The 14,657-nt window shown below is 27.8% G+C and overlaps 4 protein-coding genes across 5 annotated transcripts in view; 1 reads left to right on the forward strand and 3 right to left on the reverse strand.

Annotated features, from left to right (window-relative positions):
* The first annotated feature begins 1,153 nt into the window (after positions 1-1,153).
* Positions 1,154-4,775, forward strand: LOC108545700 (calmodulin). The gene is made up of 4 exons (XM_017897452.1): positions 1,154-1,632; positions 3,868-4,042; positions 4,297-4,539; positions 4,675-4,775. The coding sequence occupies exons 1-4, from the start codon at positions 1,630-1,632 to the stop codon at positions 4,701-4,703; spliced, it is 450 nt and encodes a 149-aa protein (XP_017752941.1). The 5' UTR covers positions 1,154-1,629; the 3' UTR covers positions 4,704-4,775.
* Positions 4,776-8,482: 3,707 nt separating this feature from the next.
* Positions 8,483-10,354, reverse strand: LOC108545699 (gamma-interferon-inducible lysosomal thiol reductase). Its single transcript, XM_017897451.1, has 4 exons — positions 10,154-10,354; positions 9,539-9,732; positions 8,743-9,063; positions 8,483-8,572 (listed from the first exon to the last, which is right to left on the reverse strand). Exons 1-4 carry the CDS (start codon positions 10,266-10,268, stop codon positions 8,483-8,485), a joined length of 720 nt encoding a protein of 239 aa, XP_017752940.1. The 5' UTR covers positions 10,269-10,354.
* A 580-nt stretch (positions 10,355-10,934) lies between these two features.
* On the reverse strand, positions 10,935-12,617 carry Polr1C (RNA polymerase I and III subunit C). Of its 2 annotated transcripts, XM_017897448.1 has the most exons (7): positions 12,480-12,617; positions 12,303-12,362; positions 12,043-12,233; positions 11,789-11,973; positions 11,531-11,719; positions 11,123-11,371; positions 10,935-11,050 (listed from the first exon to the last, which is right to left on the reverse strand). In XM_017897448.1, the coding sequence occupies exons 1-7, from the start codon at positions 12,531-12,533 to the stop codon at positions 10,935-10,937; spliced, it is 1,044 nt and encodes a 347-aa protein (XP_017752937.1). In that variant the 5' UTR covers positions 12,534-12,617. The 2 variants fall into 2 exon arrangements, with proteins under 2 accessions (XP_017752937.1, XP_017752939.1); XM_017897450.1 differs by lacking the exon at positions 12,303-12,362.
* Positions 12,618-13,143: 526 nt separating this feature from the next.
* ATPsyngamma (ATP synthase, gamma subunit) overlaps positions 13,144-14,657 on the reverse strand; it is a 3,213-nt gene continuing 1,699 nt past the window's right edge. The window contains exons 2-3 of the mRNA XM_017897424.1: positions 13,789-14,338; positions 13,144-13,689 (exon numbers count right to left, since the gene is read on the reverse strand). Of these exons, the coding sequence (XP_017752913.1) occupies positions 13,323-13,689; positions 13,789-14,321 (900 nt within the window). The 5' untranslated portion in view covers positions 14,322-14,338 and the 3' untranslated portion in view covers positions 13,144-13,322. The remainder of the gene's footprint in view (positions 13,690-13,788; positions 14,339-14,657) is intronic.

Here is a 14,657-nt window from a genome sequence, read left to right on the forward strand (position 1 = left end):
TCTGGGGTTAACGCAAGGGATGCTCTACCTGAAATAGGCCATCTAAATATTTTCTTTTTACTAAACTTGAAAATAAAATTGTGCAATTTCGTAAAAGTTTTAATAAAACGAAAATTTCTGACTGAAAATTTAACAAATTTATGTAGAATATAATTAGTATATAATGTAGAATTATAATGTAGAATATAATTAGAATATTTATATAAAACAGCGAAAGTTAAAGGTTTATAATGTTGAAAAATTATTGTAATTTGTATCGTTTTATTTAATCAACAAGTATGTATAAATATAAATTGATATAACTATGTGTATCATTAAGTGTATCATATTCAAATGAACGAAAAATGCAACGGTTTAGAACAAAAAGGGGTTTAATTGAACAAAAGTATCGTTTCCATTTCATTCTTCTTGCACACTATGGATTCATGATTCAGTTATTCGTTAACCGGCATCGTTCTTAGAATGCTTTAAGCATTTTAAAACGTTTCGTGTAGACCATGAGTATTAACCTGTGATGACCTAATATCATCTGCAGGGCGAAGTAGGAAACGGAATCGAAAGAGTAATACTTGCATATATTCTAAACCTGCTTTCTATCCGACCAATATTATTTAAGTATGGACTTTTTGCTATTCTAGAAATGATTTAAATTAAAACCTGTTTGAAAATGATTAAAATCATAAAAATCATAATGGCGAATGAATGTTATTACAATAGCTGTTGTTGTCATAAGCATAAATTACAAGTAGTAAACTAACAATAAAAATCGTAAGGAAGCAAAGTAAAAAAGGAGAAAGAACGAAAGAAAGGCATAAGAAAAGGTGAGATGGAAGGAGAAAACGAGGGTAAGGTAAAGACAAAGATAGCTAAAGAGGGGATGAGAGTAAACAAAGAGAGGTAAAAAAGAAGAAAGAAAAGACAGCAAAAGAGAGAGGTGTAGGGCTAAACGCACCCGAAAAACGCGCTCATTGCATTTGAGCCATCTCTCGCAGGGAAGCCCGGCTTTGACCCGGTAGCCGGCGGCGGCACAGTCCGCGCGGCTGCCTGACGCATTGCAGGTGCGCATCGGCCAATCACAAGCCTGGTTAGTTCGCCCGGACTTGTCCTGTAAACACGACCGCACCCACCCCGCATGTAAAGCGGATTTGCACGATTGTCCATGACGACCATTCTGTACGTTGGACGTCGCGTCGTTCCTACTTCTTCCCATTTGTCCAATTAAAAACTAGTCGTTTTTTCAGGGTTTTCGCAAAGGAGAAGCCGCACGGAACTATCTGTCAATCGCGTAGGAAACGGCGCGGCGCATCGTCGCGTGAACTCCCCTTAACCCCCGTCTAGACTGTCGACCAATCACGAGACGCCGTTGTGTAGCCCGTTAGGGGCGGCGTAGTGATACCTGACCAAGCAAGCGGCAGAGAGGCTCGTACACCGAGAGAGAACGGTGGACTCCATTGCTGTTCCGAGTGCGTTTCTCATCGGCTGTGTCGTATTGCGTGTCTGTCCGTGCTTTCGTGCACACAAATTTTCTTTCCACGTTGGCCGGAAAGATTGTGAATAGTATCCTTTGTGTTTAGTGCCTAAACTATATTTGAAATCGTCGAGCGTATCCAGCTGTAAAAACGAGCCAAAATGGTAAGTCCAATATTCTCTTTCCTGGTTCGTATACCTATGCAGACGTCGTCGAGCAGCCCCTCGCCCTCACCCTCGCCTTAGTTTTCGTTTGCCGCATTGACGCGCCGAGTGCACGTGCAACCGACCGATACGCATTAACTGTAAAACCTTTTGTTCATATTTTTGCTTCGATTAAAAAAATCCGATTTTCAAGCCTATGTCATTTTCTATCTTATCTCATGTATCTTTTTACCTACGCACTATTACAATATTACATTCGCAATGGCCGGTATGCGGAGATGGACCTACTATCGATCCAATTCTACTTTGATGGCTTCATACGTTTTACTTAGTTTCTTTGAAGATGTTACAAATCGTGAAACTCCGTCGATAAAACTCGCGAAAACATCGAACGATCTGGAAGAAAAACTAAATCTTCCTATTGACTATCGAGAGTTACGTTATGATAAGCAGTACGATGAAAACTTTCGAAAGCTAACGTTGTACATAATACGTAGTGTCAAATATCGATGTAACATGTAACGATAAGTTAAATATTGAACGCGAAAAGGTTTCTTTGAAATTGTAAATTTACGAGTTTTATCGACTTAAAATGCCTTATCTTTACATTATCAAGTGTTTTGTGAGATAATTAGTATGATATTTCTCTTTGTATATCGTAGAAATTCGGATTTGTGTCGAATTACTAGTGTTAAATTCAATTACTAAATTTTAACTTTTATACATCCAAAAAATTGAAGTTTCATATAAAATTCAGAAAAATGCTCATAATATACAAAATATAATCATAAGGTTAATAATAGCATTGTATATGTGAAATTCAGTCTTTGTTTTTATATTTAATGTTTTGAAGTACAAATTCTAAGTATTATTCTATTTCTATTTTATATCTATCATGCAATTTGTTAATAAAATTTTCTTCGAATTAAAGTATACAATGAAACAAAATGATTTTGTACATTTTCTTTTACTTTAATAATTTTTTTTCGGATGTTTAATGTTTCTTTCATTTAGCATGTTGCGCCAATTTCCTCTACTCTTTATGTTTTTGCACTTATTTTTTAATTAGTTTTCATAAATATTCAATTTTTTTTTTTTTTTTTAATGAAAATCAGAATATATTAAAGCTTATATTTTTTTCATATATTGGATTATAAACATTATTAAAATTGCGATGCGCTGTAAACTTTTTTTTTATATTTTGTAATTATATAATCTTATTTAAAAAAATTTAATTATATAAAAATAAGCAATGTATAACATCTAATATTTTGATTAATTTTATGATAGATATCCACCGATTCTTTTACCGCATAACCTAAAATATATATTCACTCATCATAAATGTTAAATTTTTATAAATAAATTTTTCATCGTGTATAAAATGAATTTTCTTTTGGTGAAATGTAAATTATTATTTACATTGTTACAGAATATCTATGAGATAAAATTCTAATATGTATACTTTCAATTTAATGAACAGTAAAAAATATTGAATATTAGATTATTATTTCATACATATATGACATTTGTTTTTAATATAGACCTAAATGCCCAATGGATATTTTTATATGAAGTATATAGAAGAAAGCATAGTATGCAGTACATATTACATATATACAGCTGACCTATATTGTAGTGTTTTATTCTAGAAGTCATACTTTTATTTAAAACAGCTTTTTATATTAATTACTGTATGATTTCTGTTCATATTTATTTATAAAAATACAAGATATTTAATTTACCATTTTATTTAGGATTTGATTATAATAAAATTAATTCAATTTTTATAGGTAGAATACACAAAATATGAGGCACCATGAAATTGAATTTTTTATAGTTTCCTAGCACACAAAATTTATCTGGTTTTATGTGTTGTAATGCAGATAAACCTAAACTATTGTTTTATTAATTCAGTATATATAGCAAGTATAATAATAATAGGATATTTTATATCTCCATGGCATTCCTTTTTCAGAGTATAATACAAATTTGAATATATTTTATTTAAAAAAAAGATATTGTTACTTTAAACATGTGCATTGACTACTTTAGTTACTGACTAAAAGAGAATATTATAATTAATAGAAAATTATGTTGTAATAAAACTTGCAGATCAATAATCTTCGTATGACTTATTAAAAAAAAGTTTGTACTTATTTTTATAGGTTTTTTTAAACAATATCCCACACGTATGTGTGCATATAAAATCATAGTTTTATTTTTTATTTAAAGGCTGATCAACTCACGGAAGAGCAAATTGCAGAATTTAAGGAAGCATTTTCACTATTCGACAAAGATGGAGATGGTACCATCACAACGAAAGAGTTGGGTACAGTTATGCGATCTCTAGGTCAAAATCCTACAGAAGCTGAGCTTCAGGATATGATCAATGAAGTGGATGCAGATGGTATTTAATCTTAATCTTATTCTATTATTGATCTATAATACAGTTTATTATTATTTATTACGTAATTTCCTTAAAAATCATTTAAATTACATATGATATTAATATTTTCAAATTTGTTTTGGCTTTAATATACTTGCATAATAAAATTAATGTATAAAATAAATTTTTTTTATATTGTTAGCATTATATAATTGTTAAGGAGATTGGGAGAAATCTGATTTCAAAATCAAAACTAAAAATATTTTGATTTCCAGGTAATGGCACAATCGATTTTCCGGAGTTTTTAACTATGATGGCTCGTAAAATGAAGGATACTGATAGTGAAGAGGAAATTAGGGAGGCCTTCAGAGTATTTGATAAGGATGGAAATGGTTTTATATCTGCAGCGGAACTCAGACATGTTATGACAAATCTTGGCGAGAAACTTACTGATGAGGAAGTAGACGAAATGATTCGAGAGGCTGATATTGATGGTGACGGCCAAGTTAACTATGAAGGTTGTACCAAAATCCTTTTTATACAAATTGTAGATTCATAATAACTGTTAATGTATTATAAAATTCTGAGAATATTTATGTAATTTCTAAGTTTAAATTACATATATACAATGATTGTCATTTTATTTTTTTTAGAATTTGTCACAATGATGACATCAAAGTGAATGCAACCTGTGTAATGGAAAAACTTGCAACTTGGAGTGGTGTTGACGTATAAAAATAAATCAAGAAATAAAGAAAAATATAATGTTAACAAAAAGCGAATCGACCAGAAAGTGAAAAAATCTTATATCTGGATGCAAAGATGTCTATAAAACGCGTAAAGTCAACGTCCATCACGCGTTAATCATCATTAACGATAAGTAATACAGGGCAATTGTTTAATTAAAGAGTTATACCACTAAAAATCATTATCTCTAAATACACAAATTACTTAATTACACACAACATGAACATAAAAATACATATTACACGCACACATATACGAATACAAAAAAATATACAGCATACACATAAATACAACTATACATAAAAGATGATTTATTTCCGTATAAAAAAATATATATAGTTAAAAAATGTTAGATATATATATATGTGTGTACGTATATATATGTGTTTGTGTGCGTGCGTGCGTGTGTGTATATGTGTGCGTGCGCGCGCGCGCGTGTGTGTATGTATGTATGTGTGTGGGTAGGTAGGTAGGTAGGTAGGTATGTAGGTATGTAGGTATGTAGGTATGTAGGTATGTAGGTATGTATGTATGTATGTATGTATGTATGTATGTATGTATGTATGTATGTATGTATGTATGTATGTATGTATGTATGTATGTATGTATGTATGTATGTACGTATGTACGTATGTATGTATAAAAAGCAGACGCGCATGTTTGTTGATGATAAAAGCAAATAAGTGTTTCTCTACTTTCCTCTCTTTTTGGTCTTTTCCTGTTTCTTCTCTGCACGTATCTTTGATATGCAAATTTTCCTTGTAAATTCTACTTTTCAATGTACTGAGAAATATCACCAATCAGTGGAAAGAAGAGAGGGAAAGTATTAAAAGACAGGAAAAACCTGCAAGTTATAACACATCGTGTAAGTTCAATTGTTGGTCGAAATAAATTGGAAGTTTATTCCGCTTATTTCTCGATCAAGAAAATGGTGCTTATAACGGATGTCGTTAAAGCAGCATTTGTCGTTCCGAAGAATTTTATCAGTAACGTACATGTTACGCGTTTGTTTTATTTTGCCAAAGAAAATTTGAATTAGGTATAGTTTTCCACAGTTAGGAAAATAATGGCTTCAACCTTTGGCTTATCAATGATTTTGTACGTACTGAATTCTTTATTGTGCTATGATGAGTAATCTAATTCTTCTCATAATGAAATAATATTATCAAAGAAAAAGAATGTAAGAATTAGAAGAAAAAATGGTGAATTCTCAAAAAGCTTAAAAATGCGTGTTATCTTGACCTACGTTCGTATAAAGCCAAAGGATCTATGAAATCTATTTATATCGAAGCCTTAATACTCTTGGTGAAATCTCTCTGTGCTTTTTCAACTTCGTTATGTCTTCAAACAACTTATGTAATACATAATATGCATTACACGCGCGCACACATATACACATACACACACGCATACAAAAACATATTTCACCAAGTGCGTTCTGTATCCAGTTTCATTATAATCTCCCGTTTGTATCTTATCTCTACTGAAAAAGCCTTAAAACGCGTGCGCGTTATACAACGTCGACACCACTTTTGTTGAAATATAAATGAAATCACAAAGAAATAGGGATGAGGGATTTAAAAGAAAAAAAAAAAGCGGAGTCAAGTCACAACAGTGATCGGTGCATTATATTTTCCTTCGCCCAGGAGTGTGTGCCAGTCTCTTAAGATGAGCAACTGGAAAAACTGGTGTGATTTTGTGCGATTCGTACGATAATGTTACTTAAGTACTAAGAGTAAAGAACAGACACCGAAGAGTGGAAACACATGCGTGTCGGTGGTTCATTCGTAATATATATGTAATATATATTATATATACAACACACACACACATACACACACACACAAAACTAATTTATGAAAAAAGGAAGAAAAGAAGAAAGAATTCCTCCACAGTCCTTTATTATTTAATATTGAAGTGAACAAAATGAGAAGTACTTGTATTTCTGGTGACCTAGATCGCATTGATCATAAAAAGACAAAATAAATGTATCCTCATTTTTAGGTCACAACTACTCAATTCGTTTCCTTCATTAACCAATGGACCTCTCGTTTCAGCCATTCTTACCTTCATCGACATTTTCAATGGCATCTAGAAATAGTTTGCCACTAAAATGTATGTGTATAATTCACTGTCAAGATTCGCGTTAACATATCTACAAAGTTTCATTGGTTCGAAAGCCTTTCATAGAATTATTAAGGCATACGAATCGCTAAAAAAAAGAGCTATTAAAACTATTTTACTTCACTTGCGATCGTTCTGATAGCTGTTATCGTTATTGTGAACATAAAGTTAAAATTTAGCGGTTTATGACAAAAATGTTCTCACTTTGTAAAGATGCAAGAAAAAAAGAAGAAAAAAAAAAAAGGAAAGAGAAATCATGACAGCCTTTTTGTAAATGGTGATATAGAATTTACTCAAAGAACATCCCTATTTAAATGCTTAAACAAAGTTATTGCTCGTTTTATCGATCATTGACGGTTAGTGTTTAAGTCTAAGTTAAAATAATATATTCCAATATTTAATATTAATTTTATATTCGTGTCGCAAGTTATACATAGTCTAAACTATAATTTTACGGAAGTTCTTTACAGCGAGCGCTAAGAACCGGTAATAAGTTAAAAAAAAAAATCAGTATTGTATCCCGAAAATAGTTAAATTCTGATCTATCACACAATCGTGTTCTCGTTTCTTTAGAGACCATTTTTTCAAGACATTTGTTCCTCGTAAATAAATTAGTAAAAATTCTATTCCAGTCACTCTTGTTCTTAATCTTTTCTTCGAAACTATATAAAATATTAAAATACAATATTTATAGAACTCCGTCGTGACGTGAATAAGAAGTTATTTATTTTTGATGTTTATCTTTGAAAAATAATTTCAATAAATGTAATTATTCATTCGGCTAAAAAGTTCGCTACACGTTTCTTTCTCCTGTATATGAGATATATATTTGTTTCCATTTGATGTGCGATATTTTCCATCATATCAAAGGCATTACTTCACTTATCATGCATGACAAAGCGACACAGTTTGTATAAAGTGTTGATATTTAGTTAATAAATTGTTCCCATACATTACAAAACCAATTAACTATTACTATTTTTAATACAAGAATAATAAGTTTCTTAATTTATTAAAATTAATTTTTGTTAGATATTATTATATTATATGGAATTTTTATTTTAATTTATTATTTAAGTTGAATATTACGATGTAAAATGCATTATATTTGAGAAGTTAAATATTACTAATATTAATGATTAATATAAATATCTTGAACAAATTTCTAGCATATCTATCATTTATATAAATAATACAAAAAAAGTATTTTAGTTTAATATTAACTATAAAAGAAGTGGATTTTAGGCGCTAATAATTTTCCATTTTAAAAGCTTTAGATAATAATACTATAAGTGTTATACCATATAATAACAATGATTAAACAAATTTTTTACATAATTAATGCTTCTATAATTTATGTTATATTATATTTATAGTTATATATTAATATCTAACACGTCCTCTTATTTAATCCACTTAATTAATTGAACTAAATTTTTTAATTTCGTTCTTTCTTGTTACAAAAGAAAAATTGCTAAGTTGTTTTCTTAAATATTAAAATTCATTAAGTACATAAGACTTTGTGTAAAAGATATTATATTTCATGCAAATTTGTAAAGAAGATATGTTCCATAAATAGTTCATATATTTTTACAATATACAACCTTCTGGCATAATTTTGAAATGTAGGCACACTTCTTGCAGTAAATTTTTTAATATCCTTGCCTGTTTCTCAGAACTCTGTAAATTCATATGTCTGTTTACATATATATTTGTATGTATGTATGTAAAAGTGGAGCACATCCATATATATTATAATTAATAAATATTATATCAATATAAATTTATATATATTTATTTTGTTTTAAATAGATTGTTTTGTGTTTAATTTTGTGCGTTCACAGACTTACCCCATTTAATACAACGGTTGGTATGAAAGAAATTTTTGGTGTTAAAGCATTTGTTAATTCTCCATATTTAGCCAAAAGTTCTTTGCCTTTTTTTTCAATGAAACACTTAAAAATAGGATTATAATCTATGTTCATTTCTTTTGCACAAACTTCCATGATATTCACTGGTACTATGTTATTTTTAATCATACAAGATAAATATCTTAATTGAATGGAAGAATTCTTTAAGATATCTATGGAACAAGCATGAATAATATTTGCTCCACATTCAATATGTCCATGTTGGCACATAAATTCATAGCCATTCTCTGTTTTCATAGTCTGTAAAAATTTGATAAACCTAATTAAATAACTCTGAAAATTTAAACTTCGTTACATTTATCTCTAAATTCATAAAACTTGTTTAACTAAAAAATATTTCAATATATACTATTAAGAAAGGATATTTTATAACAAGCAGATATTAACTAAGATAAAAAAAATGTTTTACTCGTTTACATCTTAATTATTGTTTCTAACTGTACATTATGTATTCTTTATGAGCATGTATTTTATAAATTATGATACAAAAATCAATATTATGATCAATTAAAAAAAGTCATACATTATAATATGATAAAAATACTTTATTATGCATGTTGTCTGTTAAATTAATATATATAAAATGTGCACAAAATAATAAACAATTTTTAAATTGAAAAGCAATCAATACTTCGTAATAGAAAAGTATTAATAAAATATATTGTTCTTAAGCTTTTCCTTTTTTCTAAAAGATGAAAATGGTAAAATATCTTACCATAGCTTTTCCATATGGTATAAACTCCATTTGTACATTATCTGGAATTTTTTGATACATTGGTAACAGCTGTTTTATGAAGAAACTGCGTGAATCTGAACATAATGCCTCATAATATACAGCTATGTGCACCTTTTCCTTAATTTCATCATCTTTCTGGCTTAATGTTATTAGCTGCTTGTCCTGAAGCTGTGCTATACAAAACTTAGCAAATGTCCAAGAAAATCGAAAAAAATTATATAGTTGTAAATAAAAATTGTTATTTAAACCACTGACAGAAAATTACTAATATTTTATGTACTATTTCGCATTAATATAATATTAAATAATTACATTTACATAGCTATATTGATAGCAAGTTTTTAAACAATTTATTTCAATGGATGTACTAAATAAGTCATTAATTATAAAATTACTTACATAGTTACTAATTATATCAATAAGAATATTGCATGCTGATTAATTATTTATTTAATGTGAACACTATGTATTTATACAATAAACAAATTTACGGTAAAAGGAAATATGAAATTATTTAAATTTAAATGAAAATATCCTAAAAAGTATAAATTATTCCACTTTTTATAATATTTACATGAGCATATATATTTTTACCTTCTATGCCTGATTTGTCGTGCGTGAAACTCAACCATACTTTTGAAGATTGCCATAGAAGTAGAACTGATACAATAATCAATAATATTTTCCATCGAAAAATTTTTAGTCCCATTATCCAGAATTATTCAGAATAGAAACTAGAACAATACTACAGAATAAATGTTGTTTATGATGTAATAATTTCTGTCCAATACAAGAAATTCAGTGTCACATCGCAATAAACATGGAAGTGAATACTTTAACATTGTTTCATATCATACAATTTCCAATATGAATTTCATTCTATTATAGAAACAAAAAATACCCAATGTAGATAAGATTAAACTTCATTGATATGTTCATTGCTAATAACATATCGTTAAAAATATTTTCAATATTCTTCATATAAACATAATAAAGAATAGGGACGTTATTTATAACCTTTAATGAATTACAATATTTATAAATCATATATGTAGTAAGTGTGTGATAATTATCATGAAATAGTAAATTATTTAAATTAAGAACAATTAATAACCTTAAATGTGAATAGGTGATTGGTAAAAATAGTTGTATATAATATGGCTTCATTATATATTGTTGAAGTGTAAAAAATGTGACAAATATAAATGATATATAATTTTTATATTCTTTTATATGTAGTATCTACAGTAATACTTTTTTATAATTTTTATTAAATATGTCTAGGTTTTACATTTCAATTAAAATTTTAATAAATAATTCAACATTAAAAAATTAAAATATTTTTATTTACTATTATTAAAAATAATACTTTTAGTCACTTTCCAATATTTTCAAGTTCTTCTAAAAATGTTTTACACTTTCCCTTAAGTATTTTAATGGCTTCTACAAACAGTACAGATGGTGACAGTGTTCCCACTGATTCAATAGTAACTATAAAAAAAAAAAATATTAAAATATACATCTTTAAATAAACAATTTTGTAAATATGTTATTTAAACTTACAAATAATGTAATTTCGAACTCTACTTAATCTTACACATCCTTTAAGATCTTCATGTTGAAACACATTTCTAGAACAGCTGTCGTAGCGAGGATTTTTAACCCTTGCTTCACGAGAATCTGGATCACCTGGCTTATTTTCAATTATTTCTATGACACCAATACTAAAACAACTTTTTAAACGATCTGCCATTTCTCCCATAACAGGTTTTATTAATTGTATATCAGGTAACAGTCTGTATGATGCTGTAGCTAAATGAAAAATAAATACAAAATTTAATAAATAAATATTGAGATATTTGTAATTTATTAAGAATATATTTCATTATCAAAACTATTTACACTAAACTATTAAATTCATGTTATAAAATTAATAGGATATGTATACTTAAATATTAATAATTATCTTACCTACAGGAGAAAATTTAGCATGATCTTTCCCAATTCCTTTAACTGCATGCATAAAAGCATGAATTTCTTGGCCAGGGCGCATTTTACATATTAAGATATCATTTTCCAAAACACCTAATTGCTCTGCTCCTCGAGGATATAATTCTGCTTGACGTCCAATAGGAACCCATTTAATATCTCTACTATACACTATAAATAAAATTATTCGTGTTTTTCAATTTTTATAACCTTTTTAATCCTTATTAGATATTTATGTACCATTGCAATTTCTATACATATCATTTGTTCTTCGTGAATCTTTAGGTACTTGAGGATTCCATGTACATGATACTTTAAGTTCATATCTTAATGTATCTTGATCACTAACTTCATCTTCATCTTTAGCAGCAGTGGAAGGATACTCAAATAATCTTGGATCAGCTTGAAGTGGTATTAAACCCAACCTTTAATACCAATATATATTATTTTTAAATCAAAAATGGCAGTGAGAATTTTTTAATATAAAAAGTTACCTATGAGCTAATATTTCATCTTGAAACAAACTTGTATTATTTACAATATAAACTTTTTCTATAGCCATGGTTGGTACTTCACTTAAAAGAACTCTGCGAAATGCATTAGCAAAGACAACAGGATAACCTATTAAATCAAATTCTAACTCTCGTTCATCTTCAGATTCTCTCATAACTTGTATTTTGAACTCCTAAAAATAAATAATAAATTAAACGAAAAAGGAGGAAATTAAATATTTTGTATCAAGAATAGACAATACTTGTTTAAAATTATGCAAATTCCAATTATGTTGTGGTTGATAATGTGTATACTCAGAAGCCTAAAATATAAACGTAATCATTAGCAGTTATTCGTTTTAATTACTTGTAACTAATATTATTTACTATAATATTATTTAAAATTAATAGATATATTGAATATTATTTTACATCCTTACATTTGGTATACCATATTCTTCAAGAATAACACAAGATTTTCGATTTTCTTCCATTATTCAGTATTTGTTATTAGAGTGAGGTTACTTTTGGAGATGAGAAAAATACACGTGGTGTTCTTTATATGTCGTAATTTCGTGTTCCTCAACGTATCATATTTTGTTCGAGTTTTAAATAATTTTCATTATCAAAATTAATACATTAGTAAAAAAAATTATTATATGAAATAGGATTATATTACAATTAATAGAAATATTAATATAAATAATATATTAATTATGAATACATAAATTTATAATGTAACAAGAATTTTCTAAAACTTTTGATCATACTTCAAATTTACATTGTAAATTATACTTTTCTTTTTTTAATTATAGTTTATAAAATATAAAAGAAATTCTTGTAATAAGCTTCTTATAAAATAGATAAAAAATTATAAAGCAATAATAATATTTTCTACAATAAATGACAATACTGATAATAAAATATAATTAAACATATACTAATTTCTTAATGTGTAAATATTTAACATATACTTATCTATACAACTTTATTACATTGATTGATGCAAAAATAAATAGAATTATTAGTTTATTTGATAGTTTTAATTATAATTATAACAAATGAAGTATTTCAGTGAACACTTTTTAATAGTTCATTTCCTTGATGGGTTCATAAATAGTGTTGTATTTTCAAATACTTTATTACTCGTAATAACGTCGGAAAATTGAGCTGAAATTTTCTTTACAGAAAACAAGATAGTCAGTTTTTAATTGACAATGTTTTTATGATCTACTTTCCAACACTATGATGTATTAATGTTTTAATATATGTTGTATATCTTTTTAGTCTAAAGCAGCAGCACCAGAAATAATTTCAATCAATTCTCTAGTAATTACAGCTTGTCGAGTACGATTAAATGTCAAAGTTAATTTATCTATCATCTCTCCTGCATTTTTGCTAGCATTATCCATGGCAGTCATACGACTTGATTGTTCACTACAGGCACCTTCTTTCATAGAATAAAATAATAAAGAAGCTAAAGAAAATTCTAAATAACTTTGAATTACATTTTCATCTAAGGAGTCATATATAGACAATTTTGGTGCATTAACTACTGCATTTTTATCAAAAAGAGGCAACTGATCAACAGCATATGATACCACAGATTTAAATCGATTGTATACAATACGGCCCGAACCAAAACTGTACCTATAAACACGAATATTGAATTTATTATATCTACATAAAACAGAAACATAAACTGATACTTTATAGTAATATGTTCCATATTTAATGAAATAAACATACCCGCTGTTCATGATTTCAATTGCCACTTTAGCAGCATCGTTAAATGTGGGTGGTTTACGACCAACTTCAGATGCAACAAATAGTATATTATTAGCAAATAAACGTGATAAAATTGCTCGTGATTTCTCACCAATACATATGATCTTTGTATTTTTACATTCTTTAGGATCTGCTAAAAGAGTATCTCTAATATTACGAGAAACTCCAGTGTGTACAGCACCACACAATCCACGATCACTTGTTACTGCTATTACAAGTTTTTTCTCATCTTCTGGTGGTGACTGAATCTCAGCTTGTTCATAAAATGTCTTTGTACCAACACCAAGAGGTCTAGCTTGTCTTAAGTCCCTCTCTGCTCTATTATATTTAGCAGCAGATACCATTTTCATTGATTGTGTGATTTTTTGAATATTTTTTACAGATTTTAATCTTATGGAGATGGCTTTAAGAGTTGCCATATTACGTTGTTGTTGTTGTTGCTGTTGCTGCTGTACAGCAAATCGCATAATTTTTGTTATACGATTAGAGAACATTTTTAAGTTGTATGTCCCTGTAAAATTATATAAAAAGAAAATGTATATCTACATTTTTATTGAAATTTTACAATTTATATAACAAAATACTTATTAAATTGTTCTATACTCAACATTTATAAAAAATTAATTACAACATAAACAATTCTAAATAATTAAAATAATTAAGCTTAATATTTGTTACTTATAATAAAGAATCATTTATAGAAATTACATTACCTTATACAGTTCTAGTTATAATTTTTATTATTAATTACACTTACATTATCTTTATATAATATATGGAAAATACAGTATCGAATACGAACTACAAATTTGATTTCAAGATTACTTAAT

Source organism: Eufriesea mexicana, unplaced genomic scaffold, assembly GCF_001483705.2.
Source record: "Eufriesea mexicana isolate 0111107269 unplaced genomic scaffold, ASM148370v2 scaffold492, whole genome shotgun sequence".
NCBI classification, from domain to species: domain Eukaryota; kingdom Metazoa; phylum Arthropoda; class Insecta; order Hymenoptera; family Apidae; genus Eufriesea; species Eufriesea mexicana.